Source organism: Coenobita brevimanus, chromosome 57 (assembly GCF_032717465.1).
Source record: "Coenobita brevimanus isolate Jiangsu-jjx chromosome 57, ASM3271746v2, whole genome shotgun sequence".
In the NCBI taxonomy this organism is placed as follows: Eukaryota; Metazoa; Arthropoda; class Malacostraca; order Decapoda; family Coenobitidae; genus Coenobita; species Coenobita brevimanus.
Genome location: NC_137010.1, coordinates 6,283,601 through 6,301,618, shown reverse-complemented (window position 1 = coordinate 6,301,618; position 18,018 = coordinate 6,283,601). Strand labels below are relative to the sequence as shown.

The following is an 18,018-nucleotide window of genomic DNA, read 5'->3' as shown; positions in this document are numbered from 1 at the left end:
ACCACTCCACACAGGCAAAATCGAGAAACATGAAAATTAATTCCCTAAGGAAGCTTTGAATTAGACCCTCAGTGAAATGGGCCATACATCCATTAACTTAGGCAGACCATCAATATTCCAAACTCCACTCCATATGTAACATGAAGAAAGAAGTTTTACTGTTGAATACTGCAAGATCAGAGAGAGAGAATATCAGTAATCCAGTTCAATTGTCTATAGCCAGATGCCTTAATTCCACATGGGGTGGCCATAAATGAATCCCCTCCATGTCAGACTGTCCTCCACCATCAAGCTGCCCTCTCTCCTAACACCACCTCCCTTATTAATATACTTCTCCATCTCATCTCTTCATTTCCTCCTAAGCCTGCCTCTCCCCATCCACTTCACTCACATATACTATTCTAATAATCTTCATTCTCCATTCATTCCACATGGTCAAACTGCCTTTAGTACTTCTCCCGATGCTTTCCAGCACATCCACATCAATACCACCACACTCCTAACTTGCTCATTCTCTGTCTGTCTCTCAAGGCAACTCCACATTCTCCTCTCAAGTAACTTCCACTCCTCTCACTCTAGACTGTGTTCTTCTAATCTGGAAAAAAAAAATAAAGAGAATTGATTCTCTAAACCAATGGGTCATAGTAATGGGGAAAAAAATGAGATACCGGTACAATCATAGGTACTTCTCAAAACCAGTGGGTCATGACCGGTAAGTTTTGGTGATTAGTAAGTCACCAATGTTAATGTTTCTTATATTCACACAACTATTCATAACGTTTACTATCACACTTGTGGTATCACTATGTACTCTGGGTGAAGCAGCTGTAGCACTCAACCAGGAGCTGAATCTCCTCAAATCTCCCTGCACCTCCCCATGGGGAAGAATCCTAGTCTGACCCTTGTGAGGAGTTATCTACCAAGGAGCACCGGATCCCTACATGGAGTATGTGCTGGACTGTATTTGTATGATGGCCCCACAGAAGCAGTTGCTTACCTGTGATCAACAGGTCTGCCCAGCCAGACAGACCAGGGTTAAGCTGCTAAGCAACAACTATCACTCTTTTCATAGCAAGAGTATGCAAAATGAAAACTTCACTGCACAGAACTGCATTAGAAAGTGGCTGACACAAACAATGTGGCAGAAAATAACTAACATAAGTGGATCAAGAAGAAAACACTAGTAGCTTTTATCAACTTGCATTTCATTTACTGACTCAAATCCCACCTTTACTGCTTCTTTTATTCATTTTTTTGTCACAAGTTTTCCATCTCTTTCTCTCTCTCCCATGACTTCTCCCTACAAGTGATTGATGGCAGAAAATAACTGACATCGGAGAATCAATGACAATATAAATGTGGCATTTGGAAAATAACATCTCTTACAATGACATCATTCCTATCTTCATTATTTCTTTTATTCTTTTTTCCCCCCCCCCCCACACGTCTCCCCCTTCCCCTCTCTCTCTCTTCGCACTACAAATACTGCCCTGTATTCTTGTAATGCCTCACCCTTGTCCTCTGACTGACTCTACCCTTCTCCATCCTCTTACTAGTACCAAAGTCCTGTTTTGCCTTCCTTAACCCTGCTCAGGTAGCAGTGGGTCTAAGAGACCCATCCACCCTGTCCGATTTTCTAGTTCATCAACTTCTAAATACCCTGTTCTTCTCAGTAGCTTCCTAACTGTGTATCCATGCAAGGGGTGAGAGAGTTACTTCAAGCTCTCTCTCCATTTCCACAGTACACGGATATGTGAGTATATGTTGCATATGTGAGACCCACGTCTACCAGAGGTGTGTTAGATACTTTGTTCTCCCTGACTGCAGATATGAATGTAGTGTCTGGCAGCCCCTCTTCACATCATGAAGCATCATCCCATACCAAGCTTTGGGACCACTCAAGCAACCATTTAGATTTTGTTTTTTCTTATAGGCCAAAATTTATTTACTGTTTTTCCTACCGTTTTTTTTCTCTAAAATTTGTTAAAAATATATAAGGAAAAGAACTGTTCATTTCTTTTACGTTTATCTTGCGGAAACATTAAATATATTACCCTATTATCAGTACTGGAATAAAGGGTGACAAAGCGACTTGGAGGCACTTTGTCTGCGGCCACCCTTTGCAGGATTAGGGCGCCAGGCTATAGATAGACAGATAGAATAAAGGAAACATAAACATTTTTCCCAAATTTTTATATTTTTAGGTCTGAGAGTCCCACGTCTACCTGCTATGCAACATGGACCAACATCTACCTGAGCAGGATTAAGTATCTAAGTATCGGTATGTAAATTTATTTCGGTGATGTCTTTGGAGATGTGAAATTATGAAACATAACTACAATAAGCACGTGTTTTCAGATACTGGTATTTCTGATGGTCCATGCTACTGTACTGATCAACTTTCCTATACCTTATCTCATCTACCTCCTCTCTCTCATCTCCTGAATAGTGTCTTAAGTTTAACAATTTCTTTAACTGGAAAATTAAATTTCCACACACTATGCTATTTAATTTAAAAGGTAACACAAGCCCCTGATATGGATATAATTCATTATCATTTCCCACACACACAAAAAAAAATAATAAATAAAATTCGTAAAATTTTTCTTTTTCTTAATACTTTAGAAGTGCCAGCCTCAGTTTTTTTTTTTTTTTTATAATAAATATAAGTTGGTCTTGGCCTTGGCCTCTGCTTCAAGTCTACTTACCACCAACCATAATGGTTAATGGGTCCTAGCAGTGTCTCAGGACAAGTTAATATCACAATATGATGACCCTACGTGTCAAGTGGGGTTGGTGGAGGATTAGTGCCCCTCCCTGTAAAACAATTAACTCTAAGCCCTTGACCACCCCGTTTGGGATACATGGCGTCTGGCAATGGATGGATGATCTGGTGATGTGTTATTCTGTCTTCTACATATATGTGAACAAAACTATAATTTATGCCCTACACTGATCTTGTTTCTCTTCACCTTCTCTATTAGAAGTATTTCTTAGGTTGTTTAATCATCTGCCAGAAGCCTGCATTAAAATTTCATCATACTGAAGGACTTAATACATACGAAATACAGACAAGTATCTTAGGCAACTACAATTTTCAAATCAACTTACCAAGTAAGGTGGGTTCTTCTTCTTGTCACATTCTAATGCCACAAACTTCAAACCCACATCACTGTCGCTGGTACTGCTGACACCTGAATTGTCTGTACATTTACGTAGCTCATTCTCAACCTCTTCACCTGTCAGAGTACAGTTCTGCAAGATTTCATTTTCAGAAAACCCCAAGTCATCTAGAGGCTCAACCAGTACTGAAGGTGGGCTGATAAGTAACTCTGGGTTCTCATCTGCCTCCCCATAACAATCACCATTTACAGGTAACACAGGCTTATACCCTAAGGGCAAAGTCTTCGCACCAACAGTCAAAGACCATTCACTCTGTGACTGACTGAAGTTCTTTCTGTGGTTATGACTGCTCCAAGGGGTGGATGCTGACTCAAAGCTGGGTATCAGTAAGTTTTGCCCAGGTGTAATATTGGAGTATTGAGACATGACAGCTCCTGTTTCTTCTTCTCCACAGATTTCATCTAGATGAGGGTTTGGGAAAGCCATCCTGCTGGAAAAAAAAAAAAAAAATGCTTAGATGTTAATGGGAATCATGACTACTCTCTTATGGTCATATTCTTAACCCCAAAAGTCCTATCTCTCTATTTATCTTACTAAAGTCAGACACCTTCAATCCTGTAAGTGGTGGTCACAAATGAATCACCTCCAATGATGAATTTCCTAGCTTTATTTATGCTACCTCTAAGCAATTTTTTTTTTAGCTTACATCAAACTTCTAGCAGTGAAGGGGTTAATGAAGACTATATCTAACCTCTTTATTTCATGGGAAATCTCTCCCAAGCTGAATAAAACAGTTTTATGTGAACAAGAATATAATGAATAGTATGTCACTGAAGTGAAAGGATTTAGCCAATGGGGAAGGAAAGCCCAAGTCCTTTTATGGCATTTGAAAACCACAAGATACCAGTAAAATGTGCTTGGTCTCTCCTTATAACTGATATAATACTTGTATAACAAGCAAAAAAATGAAATCTTAGACTCAAACATATTCTATTAAAGACCCTCCAAAATCTAGGGACCTACCTACACCTTCCCCTCTAAATTTCTCTAAGGATTACCTTCAGCTGAATAAAATCATGTTTTAATCTGAATAAAATACCCAAATGTCAAATGCAGGTGCATCTCTAGGAGTGCCCCTGTCTGTGTGTCACTGATTGATGTTTTTCAGTCAAAAGGTGCTTTACTCCAGCAGATTCTAGAAGAGCCCCACATAACAGCCCTGATGATCATCCAGCATCTCCTAGATCCCTGGCCTTTTTTTTTTTTTTCTCTACCTTTGGCCAGAGACTTACCAGCCTCTTTCCTAAGGCCCAGCAGTCCTCCAATGTGCCATACACGTTCATATATTGCCACTTTGACACTAATGACCACCATCCATATTGAGCACATGTTAAGGGTGTTTTATTTCAGACTGGTATCTCCATATAATGGTATTAGTACTGCATTTGGAAGTATATATATATATGGAGCCTCAGTGGTAAAGTATGCGTTTTCGTACACTGAAGAACGAGGGTTCGCACCCCGCCTACATGCCACCCTCTACCCCATTCCCTCTTTGCCCCCCATCTCCCTCCCATCCCTCCACGCAACAGCATCTCCTGCCACCACCACCTGTGTCCCTTCCCACCCACTTTCGCCCCTCCTCCCACCCTGCTAGCCTTGCGTCCCCCCCGAACCCCACCCCATCCCTCCCTCCTTGTCCCTCACTACCCTCCCACCCCCCACAGACCCCCGAAGGGTATCAAGCGGCCAAGATGTAACAGAACACAATGAAGAGCTTTCATGTCATACGAAAAGTTGGTTATTTTTCCAACCCCGTACCTATAGGCCTACTCCTCACATCCTACTTTATCTTCTTACAGCCTAGTAATCTCCCCACACCTACATATACCTGTTTTCATGGTTCGTGTGACAAAACACTTTGAAATGACCTGTTTCAATAAGAAAAATAGGTATAAAAATGTTCACGGTTTAGATTGTTTTCGAGGGGTAACTATTATAAATTCTTCCGAACTTTGACGCGCGACTGTGCGGTAACCATTGGGCTTACGGGGGTGCGGATTGCGTTGTCAGGTGTAATTTTTTTTTTTTTTTTTTTAGATTGTTTTCGAGGGGTAACTATTATAAATTCTTCTGAACTTTGACGCGAGACTGCGTTAACATTGGGAGTGCGGCTTGCGTTGTCAGGTGTGTAAATTCTTCTTTACCCGGAACACAATCAATCTGCCCTTGCTGAAAGCTGCCAAAACCCCCCGGCTGTGGGGGGGGACCCACCTGAAATAACTGCGGTCTTACGGGATTAATGACTTCAGTTGTTTTTGCCTTTCAGTGATATTTCTTGTGTTCCTAGTGCCGTTTTACTTCGGACCTGTTTCAGACTTTTTCCTTTTTTGATGGTTTCTTTGATCTGATCCATGTTTATTTTTACTTCTCTTGTTGATATGCTTATTTAATTCCGCTCGTTTAATTAATCTTTCTTTGATTTTACGTTCACTTTCTTCTTTCCATGAGCTCGAGTGTCTTCCGAATACTTGTTTTGGTTGTATTAGCTTTCCATATTACCTCCGCTGATTCTCTTAGCACTTTCGTTAGTCAATCAACTCAATCTTTATCACACTCGGCGTTACTTGGAGTCTGAAATCTGTTTATTTCTAACTGGAAGGCTACTTTTTCATTCATTCATTCATTGCCAGACGCCATGTATCCCAAACGGGGTGGCCAACGGCTTAGAGTTAATTGTTTTACAGGGAGGGGCACTAATCCTCCACCAACCCCACTTGACACGTAGGGATGCCAACAGCATCTGGTGTTCCCAGGCGGTCACCCATCCAAGTACTAACCAGACCCAACGTTGCTTAACTTCGCTGATCGGACGGGAAGCGGTGTACTCAACGTGGTATGGCCGTTGGCGAAGGCTACTTTGTTTTCACTTATTTTTACTGAGCATATTTTTTTATTTTTAATCTTTTTCACCCCTGAAACGGAATCTGGCTGTGCAATCCACCATTCTGTGGTCACTTCCAATAATTACTCTGGTGATATATACAGGTGTATATATGCTGCAATAGTGATTTTATCGTTTTACCGAAAGAACACCAACGCCATGAGGAACCTTAACCTTTTCACAGAATTTGACGTGTTGCGGCAAATACTTTCAAGAGCTGTCAAATTCATATTAAATGTCTAGGGGAAAAAGTTTTCAGGTAGTTGGTGAACAAACAGAAGAGAACGAAAGTAGTGAGCATGTACGGCCGATCTGGCGAACATAATCGAACATGAACGTTCTGATGTGGGACAAACTGGTTTCGTAAAACCATGGAATCTTGAAATTTCCTTTTGACAGTGTACACATCTCACCTACTGCCGTTTTTAATACATATTTCGTCGCAAATGATTATTCACATCAGTGTATAAAACATTACTGTGCCCGTGCCGGGGACCGGGGGTAGGGTTTTTGGTGAACAGAAGTTCTGTTGGTTAACATCGGGGGGAGGGGAGAGAAGCCCATCCAGTTAAGATGATTTACGGGTCTGATTTACGTATTTTCTAGGATAGGATAGGTTAGGTTAGGTTCGGTTATGCGATTTGGTTGGTTAACATCGAGGGGGGGTGGTCTGCGGGGGCTATAGCAAGGTTTACTTGCGACAGAAGTGAGATTCAAAATCGACCGAATCACAAAAACACAATAAAAAATAATTTTCGTTTTCACATTCGATGGTTGTACGAAACTGGAAATTGACCCTAATATGAACGTTTGAATGGGCGTAGGAACATCACCCATTCCTTCAACAGCCCATGGATGACAATAATTTCAGCACATGCAACTGCTTTTATTTCCCTGACATTCTGGTATCTGAGCGTTTGCAACGGGGATAGAGAACTACAGCAGAGGTCCCAGAACATGAACGAATGCACATGGCAGCGTATGCGATCATATGCGAGAACGTTCATTTTTTTTTTTTTTCAGCATAGTTCATTCGTTCGCCATGTGTAAATCCAACCTAACATGTCCCCTGTAAGTGGCGTAAACTACAAAAATCGGCAACCAGTGACCGACTCATGTCATGCATTTTTTTTTTTTTTTTTTGGGGGGGGGGGCATTTAGGAAAAAGTTTGTTACCGAATATTCAAAACCACCATTATAAAGATCATCAGATATTGCTTCAACCCAAGTTCCCAGACTGGGAATCTTGATAATGATGACGATCGTCTCTGTGCCCTCTACTGACCTAATATCTGTTTTAGCATGACATGGAAAGATTCTGCGCTCATTTCCCTATTCTGCCTAAAAACAAATCACAGTTGGGACTAGAATGTGATCCTAAGTGCATGTGAATTCGAGCTCTTTTCAACGAACGATAAGACACAATCACAATGTAGAACAAACTGAAGTGCGTTCAATAAAACAGTATGAAATCATTCGACCGTCTGATTTGAATACTCTGACTGACAGGATCATTCACTGAGCAGAATCGTTTTGGATTAAAATACCTACATCCACAGCAACGAAACAGTCAATGCACCAAGTGTCACTACTCTCTAGATTTTTTTTAATAGTGAAAATCAACAAACAGTGCTATTTCGTTATATATGATCATCAATAAAATCTGATGAATACCAAGGAGAGCGAGGCGGGGGTGTGGAGCGGATACGTTGCACCACGCTGGGTTGCTGGGTGACACCTATCTTTACAAATCATTAATTCTTTACCAAACGGGTGCAGCCTTTCCATTTCACAATTGGCACCTCTCCTGGATTACCATACCTACCGGGGAATTACTTACATATCTTTTCAATTCACTTATTACTTGGACGGTCAGCTTCACAGATACATTCATACAGCAAACTTAACGAATGTTATAAAAGCTACAATCACGAAAGATTTTCATGACACTGGCACTAACACAATTATATGTTCACATTCCACTGTCCTTCTTCCTCACCAGAGCACTTATCTCACACAATACTTACAATTCTCTCAGTACAAGAGGAAAGGTGGAGTTGCAACGCACAGCCCAAGCACACCAATCCTCGCTCGACAACAGTTCTCCGCTATCTGGCGCCGTGTAAAGAGACTGAATAGTTGCGCCATGTTTGGGAACTTGGGATCGTACGCATACTTCAACTTGTCGAACATCATTCAGTAGTAGTTTAATCTATCCATTGACAACATGTAACTACCCAAGAAAACACCTCAACACACAGGTTTAATATATAAGAAGTACTTAATCAATACTAATCAAAATCTTACCCACTTCACACGGACAGACATGATAATGATAATACCACATGCCTCTGTCATTAGTCATAATCATGATATATACCATCTCATTATGTAAGCTGACATAATGTTACTGATTAATGACTAAACGGGTCGTGCAAATAAACCGACACTTTCTCTACAGTCACAAAGGCGGGAACCATTATCGTACACCACAGATAATCATCGTACTCTCAGGCTCCTGCCAAGCACAAAACGTTCCGGGCAAATATTGACGGTAGCTATTATTATGCATGAAACATCAGACTTTAGATACCTTAGTTTTAAATTTTTCACAAGATGTAGAATTCAGTCTAAGATATTCAGTCTTGAACACTAAAGATAATCAGTTAAGTTACAGTATACTGCTAAGCAGAGCTAAGTTCCCGGAAGACAATTATCTTCACTGTACAAGCATATTTCTAAGAAATGTGATTCCACATATTACTGTTTTAAATTTGACCCTTTCACTTCAAGTGCACTTGCACTGTAATTACACGGTTCTTCCGACGCCGAAGGTTTGCAATTATGCAGTCTCCACTATAGTATTACTTATCACTGTCACCCCTACCACCATAAAAATATTCATCATTACCAGTACCGCATTTCCTTCCAACATCACTACCATTCGTAGTTTAGTGATCACGTAGTGTATTTTAACTACCATGATTTTGCATGTTTCTTATGAATTTTGTACTATCTCATCATCCACTCACTTGATGCAATGCTACTTACTATTTCCTTTACCTTTATCATTCTTTTTCTGTGACTGCCCTCCTCCCTCCCTACATCTCCCATCTTTCCTGTCACCTTTTATTCCTCGTACTTTTTCAGGTGGCTTTACATTGATTGACAAGCCTAATGGTTTCTTGTAAGCCAGGAGACCATTTACCACGCTGGGTGGTAACCATATAACCAACCAAGTCGTGATCCCACCGTGTCAACAAATAGGTTTGCTGAGGGTTAATGCCCCTCCCCGTAAAGCAAAGACAAACGACCACCCCTTACGGGATTATGGTGCCTGGCTATGGATACTCATAGATAGATGTTTATGTATCCTATAAGCATGATAAACTATAAAATTTAAACAGTCGCGGTAAAGGAGAGCTTCACAGAATATTTATGAGTGATTCCCTATCGTAACTGGCATTTGTTTTCGCCAATGAACAAGGGCATGGAAAGTTTCTGCACTCCTTTTCTTGTTCTTCTTGCAAAAGATAGCACTAGCAATTCGTTCGTAACATAAGATCTCCTTTTGCAGGAAGAACAAGAAGCATGGAAAGACTACTCAGTCCAGTCATTTCTTTGTCCTCCCTGCAAAAACAAATCATGGTTTCGACAAGGAGTTGGTTGTAAATGTGAATTCCGAAGTTTAGAAAACCAGCACGACAGGTGGTAAAGCCAGAGGTGGGATTCACGAACATACCTGCGATCGATTCCCTGTCGTAATGTCAAGGCTGCTTTAGCGGGAAGAACTAGAGACAGGAGGACTGCACTCTCATTACTTGTTCTTCCTACAGAGACAAGTCTGAGTCACGAGGATGTTAATTTAAGTTTGTTTGTGAATCCAGCCCGTGGTAAAGGTAAAGGTGAAGGTGGGGACAGACGCCACGAGGCACTTAACCGCGGTGCTCATTTCCGTAATGGCCCCCAAACACGGTAAGTCATGATTGCGCAACTATGATTGACTGTGTCATCACTGGTTTTGTCCATTCACTTATAAACAGACAGTACACTCTTCAGTTGCCGTCTGCGGCGCACTTCCTAAAGATGAGTACTGAGGCCGAATGTAGGCCTATAGCAATAATTCTTGCTCCAGAACAGTGGCGTAGCCAGAGGGGTGGCCACTGCCACCCTGGCCACCCTCGAAATATGGCTGGCCACTCCTAATTTCCAAGAGATTATCTCCAGCCTCCCCAAAAGAGTTTTCCTTGGGCTACCTCATTACCAGACTTGGCTGCCCTTGCACTACAGACCATACAGCCCGGGAGTAGAAGAATGTGGATGAAAGACTGGTATAAAAAACACAAGACCCATTTACTGGACCATCATTGCCCAGTCATTCCCACACACACTGTTGGATACTCTTCAGTCATTCGCGCAGGGCTTCAGTCAAACCCATACATGAAGGTTATACCTGCGTAATCACTTTGTCGCAGTCATGAATGACCGTGTAGGCAATGGGGGGGGAGAGAGAGAGAGAGAGAGAGAGAGAGAGAGAGAGAGAGAGAGAGAGAGAGAGAGAGAGAGAGACCTTAACTTGGGCCTTTGAGCCTGTGGCGGGGTTTTCACCCGATATCCTGAGATACAAGGCCACTGCATCATCCAGGGTACTACACAGTTACCTCACCCACGTGTTGCCCTAGGTGCTCAATTTAGCTCCCAACCCTTACAGGATGGATGGATACCCGAGTCGGGTGACGCCAGCTGAATCGAAACCTTGCGCTAAACGGGTCGACAGCTTCACAGTCAGTGATGCTGACCGCTCAGCCACCGCGGCGGTATTTAGAAGTTTACTGTATTTATATTTAAACAGGATATTTACCCGATTTTATGATTCATAACAGTTAACTATTACCACAGATCGTTGTTTGAATTCGTACTCTCACTTTAACATCACTCTAGTTTGGTTGTGAACTATATGCTGGCCGTATGACCAAAAAAAAAAAAAAAAAAAATACACAAGCAATCTTTTACACAGCTTAAGCCTAGCGGAGTATAAAAACGTGCTCCGGGATACTGTACGTTCGTACTGAGACACGCTCTGATGGAGGCGCTGAAGACTTAACGGCCAAGGGAAAGATGGAAGGGGTTGAACAAATAGCTAGTTCACTGAGGTTGAACAAAGAGCTAGTTCACTGAGGTTGAACAAAGAGTTAGTTCACTGAGGGGAAGCAGGAGGGGGTAGCCTAACACGAATCTGACCCCCACTACAGCGTACACTTGATCAGTTCAGTGCTGGTACACTACTTGCATTCTATCCTTGTTTCTTGCAGACGATTCCATTTGGCGTAATTCCTTCACTCCGACGACCTACTATACGCTGTTTGATGACCTGTGCACCTGAAATGTATGGGGCGAGTAGGGTGTGCTTAATTCGCGACTGCTGATTGGCCGCCGATGATGACATTGAAGTAAATGCAGGCATGTATTACATTGCAACATGCGGCCGTAGGTGTACACCGTGGGTGGATAATTTAGAAATGAATATTATCGATCATCTGGCGTCTGTTGCGATGACATCATCGGCCACCAATCAACACCCGCGAATCAAACACACCCTACTCGCCCCATGCATGTCAGGTGCACAAGTCAATCAAACAAGGTATAATTATTGCTATCGATAATCTTCAGACGATTTTATTCATCTCTGGAGGAAACTCATCATAGTGGAGGGGTTCATCAGGCTATATCTAATCCTCCAGTTCAAAAATATTCTCCCTGTCTTAATTAAATCCTCAGGAAAGAGCAAGTCTGAACTAGAAGTAAGACACCGGGTTAAAAGAACGCTGAGACTTCAAACTAGAAGGGTTACATCGCTCTCCAGCAGAATAAAATCTGGAGATAAGAATATAACAATAAATAATAAGTGCTCTGGCTGGAGGGATTAATGTGAAACTAAACTGCCCTGACTGGACCTAAATGACAAACGGTATTCATAGAGGATTTTTTTTTTTTTTTTTTTTTGCCATTAACAAGTCCCCAGATAACTATTTTCACTCATGTATTCATAAAAGATCTTAATTTCTTCCAATAAACAGTTCTCCTTCTCAGTGGTTTATTGGCTAAAATCGTTTTTGGTCGTATTTTTCACATTATTTAGTTTTTTTTTTTTAAGTGCCCGGCAGCATTCCTCAGGTATATTAATATATATATATATATATATATATATATATATATATATATATATATATATATATATATATATATATATATGCGCAGCTTTAAGCTCAAGAATTTTTATGAATATAGCTCAGATCAAGGACGGAAAATTTGGAACAAACACCATGATGCATGCTTTGGTGAAGTGGAAGAGCAATATTTCTAACGGGAATGAGATGGGAAGACAAAGTAAATCCATTAAAAAAAAAAAATTGGTTGGTAACAATGACTTGTGACGTTTACGGCACAAGTGATGTCATGGATATTTCTCCAATTGATTTACCTCATACAAGGACATTGTTGTAAGGTTGTGTGTGTACGAAGAGGAGAGAGGGGAAAATAACAAAACGAGATTTGAGGGAAGAGGGGAAAGATGGGTGCCGGCGGTTACAAGAGACCCCCATAAATAAAGCAGTGTTTGACATGAGTGTGAAATGACCGTGACCACAAGGCCCCGTGTGTGTGTGTGTGTGTGTGTGTAGCCCTGACACTGGACGAGTAATGCCCCGTATTTATTAACTCTTGATTTGTATATACGACTGGTTGTATGTGTACGTTTGTCTTCACAGTCAAATCAGAGTGAATATTAGTGTCACTAAGAAACACACACACACACACACACAACGATCTGTAATAATAGATAACTTATGGATATAAGTTCATCTTACAAAAAAGAAGTTAAGGTCGATATTACTGTGTGGAATTGTACGATCCCCAGGAAATAACTCTCGTAATGAAAGGGTTAACGATCTACACAGAGGGAGGAGTAATTCACGTACTGATAAACGCTATCTTATCTATCTTATCAGGCTAGCAAGAGTCCAGCATGTCACAGCAATGAAGTAATTTGCAGTGATACGGCTGGTAACTTGTATACTTCCCACGCCTTCACATTAACTTCTACCCTACTCTAACCTAATATAACGCGCTCTACGCTACCCTAACCCAGCCTAAGCTAATCAATCGAAATCTAACCTACCGTCTCCTACCCTAACTTAATCCAACAACGTACCTTAATCCAGCGTAACCTAACATAACCTGACCTTACGTAACCAGTAAAAACTTAACCTACTGAACCTTACTCTAACTTAACGTAACCCACCTAACCCAACCTACTCCATCTAAACCTAACCAAACCAATATACCTAACTTAATCTAACAACCTAACCTAACACCTAACCCAATCTAGTCAGCCTACCTCCACCTATTCTAAAAATCTATCCTAATTAAATGTAACCTAATCAAGCCAGAACGTAACTTAACCTAACCAACCATTTTGTTTAATCTTTCACTCCCAATCGCATCTAATAAACGTCATAAAATCGTCTAGATATAAAATACAAAGGACGTTCTCGTACTGAAGGGGTTGTATGAAGCTTTCAAACCTCTACAAGGTGAGATACTTTTTTCTAAACTGGTTAAAGCCATCTGCCGGTAGTCAGTAAGTTGCAATAAATAAAATAAAAAAGAAATAAGTAAAAAAGGAAAATAAATGAGGAGTGCATGTGGAGTTACCTGAAGAGGGCATGTGGAGTTACCTGAAGAGGGCATGTGGAGTTACCTGAAGAGTTCATGTGGAGTTACCTGAGGAAAGCGTGTGGTTATAATTATGAGGAGAGCATGTGGAGGTACCTGAGGAGAGCATGTGGAGTCACCTGAGGAGTGCATGTGGAGTTACCTGAGGAGGACATGTGGAGTTACCTGAGGAGTGCATGTGGAGTTACCTGAGGAGGACATGTGGAGTTACCTGAGGAGAGCATGTGGAGTTACCTGAGGAGGACATGTGGAGTTACCTGAGGAAAGCATGTGGAGTTGCTTGAGGAGAGCATGTGGAGTTGCTTGAGGAAAGCATGTGGAGTTGCTTGAGAGCATATGGAGTTATCTAACATTACAGAATGAATGATACAGACAGATCAAAAATGGCACAGATGGAAAAACTGACAGACACATGGGTACATAGTTAAATACAGAGTGAGGCTGTTGTGCACAAATATACACAGGATGCATATAACAGGTAGACAGATAGATGGGCAGATAAACAGGCTGGTAAACATATAGATAGAACTCAGGTGATTATACAAATGGACAAAAAAAAAAAATAAATAAATAAACCATGGGAATGTGACAAGGCTATACTTACGATAACGTAGATCCGCGTTGCTTATCAGTCAGTTGAAGACTCAGAAGGTGTGCTGGAGATAAGGTCATCCACTTCACCTTCGCGGGGACTTATCAGTTTCTCTCTCTCTCTCTCTCTCTCTCTCTCTCTCTCTCTCTCTCTCTATATATATATATATATATATATATATATATATATATATATATATATATATATATATGTACGTATGTATGTCCATCACATTTAAATACAGTAAAAGAGTAATAAACAGAGCTATGATCATGACGGTGGTGGTGGTTGTGAAGATGATGATGATGATGATGATGATGATGATTTAGCTCTAAAGAAACGGATCTCAGTATTTCAGTCACAAAACCTCAAAGTATGAAAAATTATAGAAAAAAATGAAGAAAAAGGAAAAGGCGACCGGGACAAGAAAACAAATCGTGATCCCCGTTCGCCACCCCAATCCATTCAAATCGTATCCTATTCTAGAATGAAGTTTTAATACTGACATTGCATTGATTACCAGCCGCGATAGCGAAGCTGGTATTGTTTTCAGTTTGTCTGTGTGTCTGTTAGCATGATAACTCTTCAACCGCTCAAGATCATCACAAAATTGTACAGGTCTGTAGTAGGGGAAAAAAAATCGATCACAAGTTCGAAATTGGTGAAAGTAGGCCAAGATCTGTGAATTTGTTAGCGGGATAACTTCGCAACCGCTCAAGATATTGTTACAAAATTTTACAGGTGTGTAGCAGGGATGAAAATCTCCTACGAGTTCGAAATTGGTGAAAGTAGGTCAAGGTCAAGGTCATGTTCCCAGCCGCGCTAGATATGTATCGGCTCGCGGATGGTGTGATTCCTCCTTTGGGGAGCCTCTAGTTTATTTATTTATTCATTTACTTACTTATTTACTGCATCTATGACTGTACTTATTGTGAAGATACAACAGTTTCGGCCCAACCTGGACTCCCTTAAAGTCTATGGAGCATATACTTACGTCCCTCTGAACAGTTCACAGCTCGGTGAAAGCACGGGCCGTACTCCAGGAAGCACAGATTTAGTAGCAATTTTACCTTGGTGATTAATTCTGCATGTTACACCTAAATATCTTCGTGTATGTTATCGACGCAGGTAACGCAGTGTCAAACAGTTTTTCTGTCCCTTGCCTGGCTGATTCTTTGTTAAGGTAGGTTAAGTTTACCTCCCACAGGTCACTGTTTTATAACCAATAATTGTATCTCATTTCAGGATTGCAGCTCGACCCGTGGAGGCCTTCATTGCGCCTTGTATGAGGTTTTAGAAAGTTCTCACGAATTTCATTCTTCGACTGTACAAGTTTTATCTGCGTCAAATAAAACTTTTGATGGTGACAATGAAAAATTCCTTATAAAAAAAAAAAGTTATTCAAGACAGTATTTTACTCTCCTGGAGATGTGGATTTCTTCGGGCTGAATTAAATACTATGACGTTACCTCGAAAGTAATTCATTCATTCATGTCACAGTCAAAGGATGAACAGCTGACTGATTAGGCTTAATGTGTGCTTCAATATCTCACAATTAAAACTACCATTGTTTGCATACTTATTATTATTATTATTATTATTACTACTACTACTACTGCGACTACTACTATTACTACTGCCACTACTACTACTGAGCTACGGTTATAATGAAGTACACAAACTATCGACCAGCGTGCGACCCATTACGTATCAGTTATCAAGAGAATAGACAAAACATCCGGCGATACCAATGAGCGTGGGAGGTTCCGAGTTTTGATATACGTATGGCCTTGAAATTTATCACTATACCACGATCATTTACAGCCTTATTACTAATCACTAAAATTTAAATGGCATGAGGGGTAGCTCCTCCATAATTAATTCTCGTTTCTAACCATATGCTCTCCTAACCTAATTCGGTTTAGTTTCAATACGTAGAACATACCTAAGTTTCCTATCAGTTAAACTTATCATAAACTTACCTAATTTAACCTTCTGTTACAAAACCTGACGGAGCCCCTCCTAATTTAACCATTTTTTAATCCGACCTCAATTACCATAACTTTATTTAGGGTTCGGAGCTCAATTAGTGTAACCTAACTTCACCTTACCAAATTCAGTCTAATTGCAAATTTAACTTAAACGTTCAATGCATGATACGGCCTAACCTTACCAAAAATGTACTTAATATACCTCTAGCTTAACTAGGTACAACAAACTATTCAAAAGCTTATATATTACAGTTTTAAAATAATAATAATAATAATAATAATAACAATAACAACACTTCTCTGCCGTTCCGAAAAATTTACTCACCGACACTAACAAGAAGATGAGACATATAAGACCGATTCAGTCCTGTGAAAGTACAGTTAGGCAAGAATTAGTTAAACACACACACACACACACACACACACACCGCTCGGTGGCGCAGTGGTAACGTTCTCGCTTGCCATCCGGTAGACGGGAGTTCGCGCCTCGCTCAGGTTGCGAAAAGTTTCACTGACAAAGTGGGTGGTTACTGTCCCCCTGGAGCAAGGGGACGGGTGTGGGTTTGTGAAGGTCACAGCCTTGCCCTTAGGTCGGACTATATGAGCTCTCAGCTCCCTTCCGGGGGGGTAAAATGCTGACGATCACGACCATCAAGTGATCCTGACCGACCCGGTGAATTCCCGGTGAATTACATACACACACACACACATCAATTGCCCATCCACCCATTTGCTCATTCAGCAACGTTCCAGACATGCATTCAATATTTCAACACTCACATCTCCCACAAGTTTCCCAACCAACATAAATATCACGCGGTTTGAATGCATGTTTCCTGCTGTTACTGGGACCGACACCCAACTTCCTGTCGTCGCATTCAGGCTACTCATGCTTCGTATATCCAGGAAAAAAAAAAAAAAAAACTAGTGGAAAATCCGACTGTGTTGCTTAGATTCCTTTTTGTGTGCATGGGGGAGGGGGGGTAGGTCGGGGGGAAGGGTAGTGGCAGTTGGGAATCCCTGAAACCAACGTGTCAGTTGTCAGAATTTGATCAGCTTTACCAAGGCACCATTCAGTCATTATTATTATTATTATTTTTAACAGGCACTACCTATTCACTAGTTAAGCATGTGGAAATATTATATATTTTTTTACGGAATATTTTGGTATATGATGACTGACCCATAATACTGCCTGTTTATACTGTATATCAGCGGCGCACAACTAACATTTTGACAAATATTACATCAGACTGATTATATCTGCATAATTTCCGCGCTTTAAAAAGAGCAATGGCACCCTCCTTAAGCAAATGCTTTATACGGAAAGTTATCTAAACTGTTTTGGATCAATGGCTATATACTGTACTGTATAATTATTAGCCTCGCTAAGCTTCTCTCTCTCTCTCTCTCTCTCTCTCTCACACACACACACACACACACATACAGAGGCGCACGCAACTCGTCACAAAACCCCGACTTTACTCTCCCCAAAGCCACTGAGCCTGTGCTTTCCTGCATGAGTGTGTGCATCCTGTTATTATTGCGTGTGTGTGTGGTGGGTAATTTAAATCCTGATCAGGGGTCGCATTTACTAAAGATCAATACCGGTCAGTAAAAAAAAATAACTAATA

General features: G+C 40.9%; 1 protein-coding gene and 1 non-coding gene across 2 annotated transcripts in view; both read right to left on the bottom strand.

Annotated features, from left to right (window-relative positions):
* The window catches only part of LOC145402072 (uncharacterized), a 37,321-nt gene extending 29,151 nt beyond the window's left edge, over nucleotides 1–8,170 (bottom strand). Inside the window, exons 1-2 of the mRNA XM_080274176.1 lie at nucleotides 8,095–8,170; nucleotides 3,112–3,613 (exon numbers count right to left, since the gene is read on the bottom strand). Coding sequence (XP_080130302.1) covers nucleotides 3,112–3,609 — 498 coding nt within the window. The 5' untranslated portion in view covers nucleotides 3,610–3,613; nucleotides 8,095–8,170. The remainder of the gene's footprint in view (nucleotides 1–3,111; nucleotides 3,614–8,094) is intronic.
* LOC145402481 (5S ribosomal RNA) lies at nucleotides 5,915–6,033 on the bottom strand. Its single transcript, XR_013897776.1, has one exon. It is a non-coding gene; the product is annotated as a 5S ribosomal RNA (ribosomal RNA).
* Nucleotides 8,171–18,018: the final 9,848 nt, after the last annotated feature.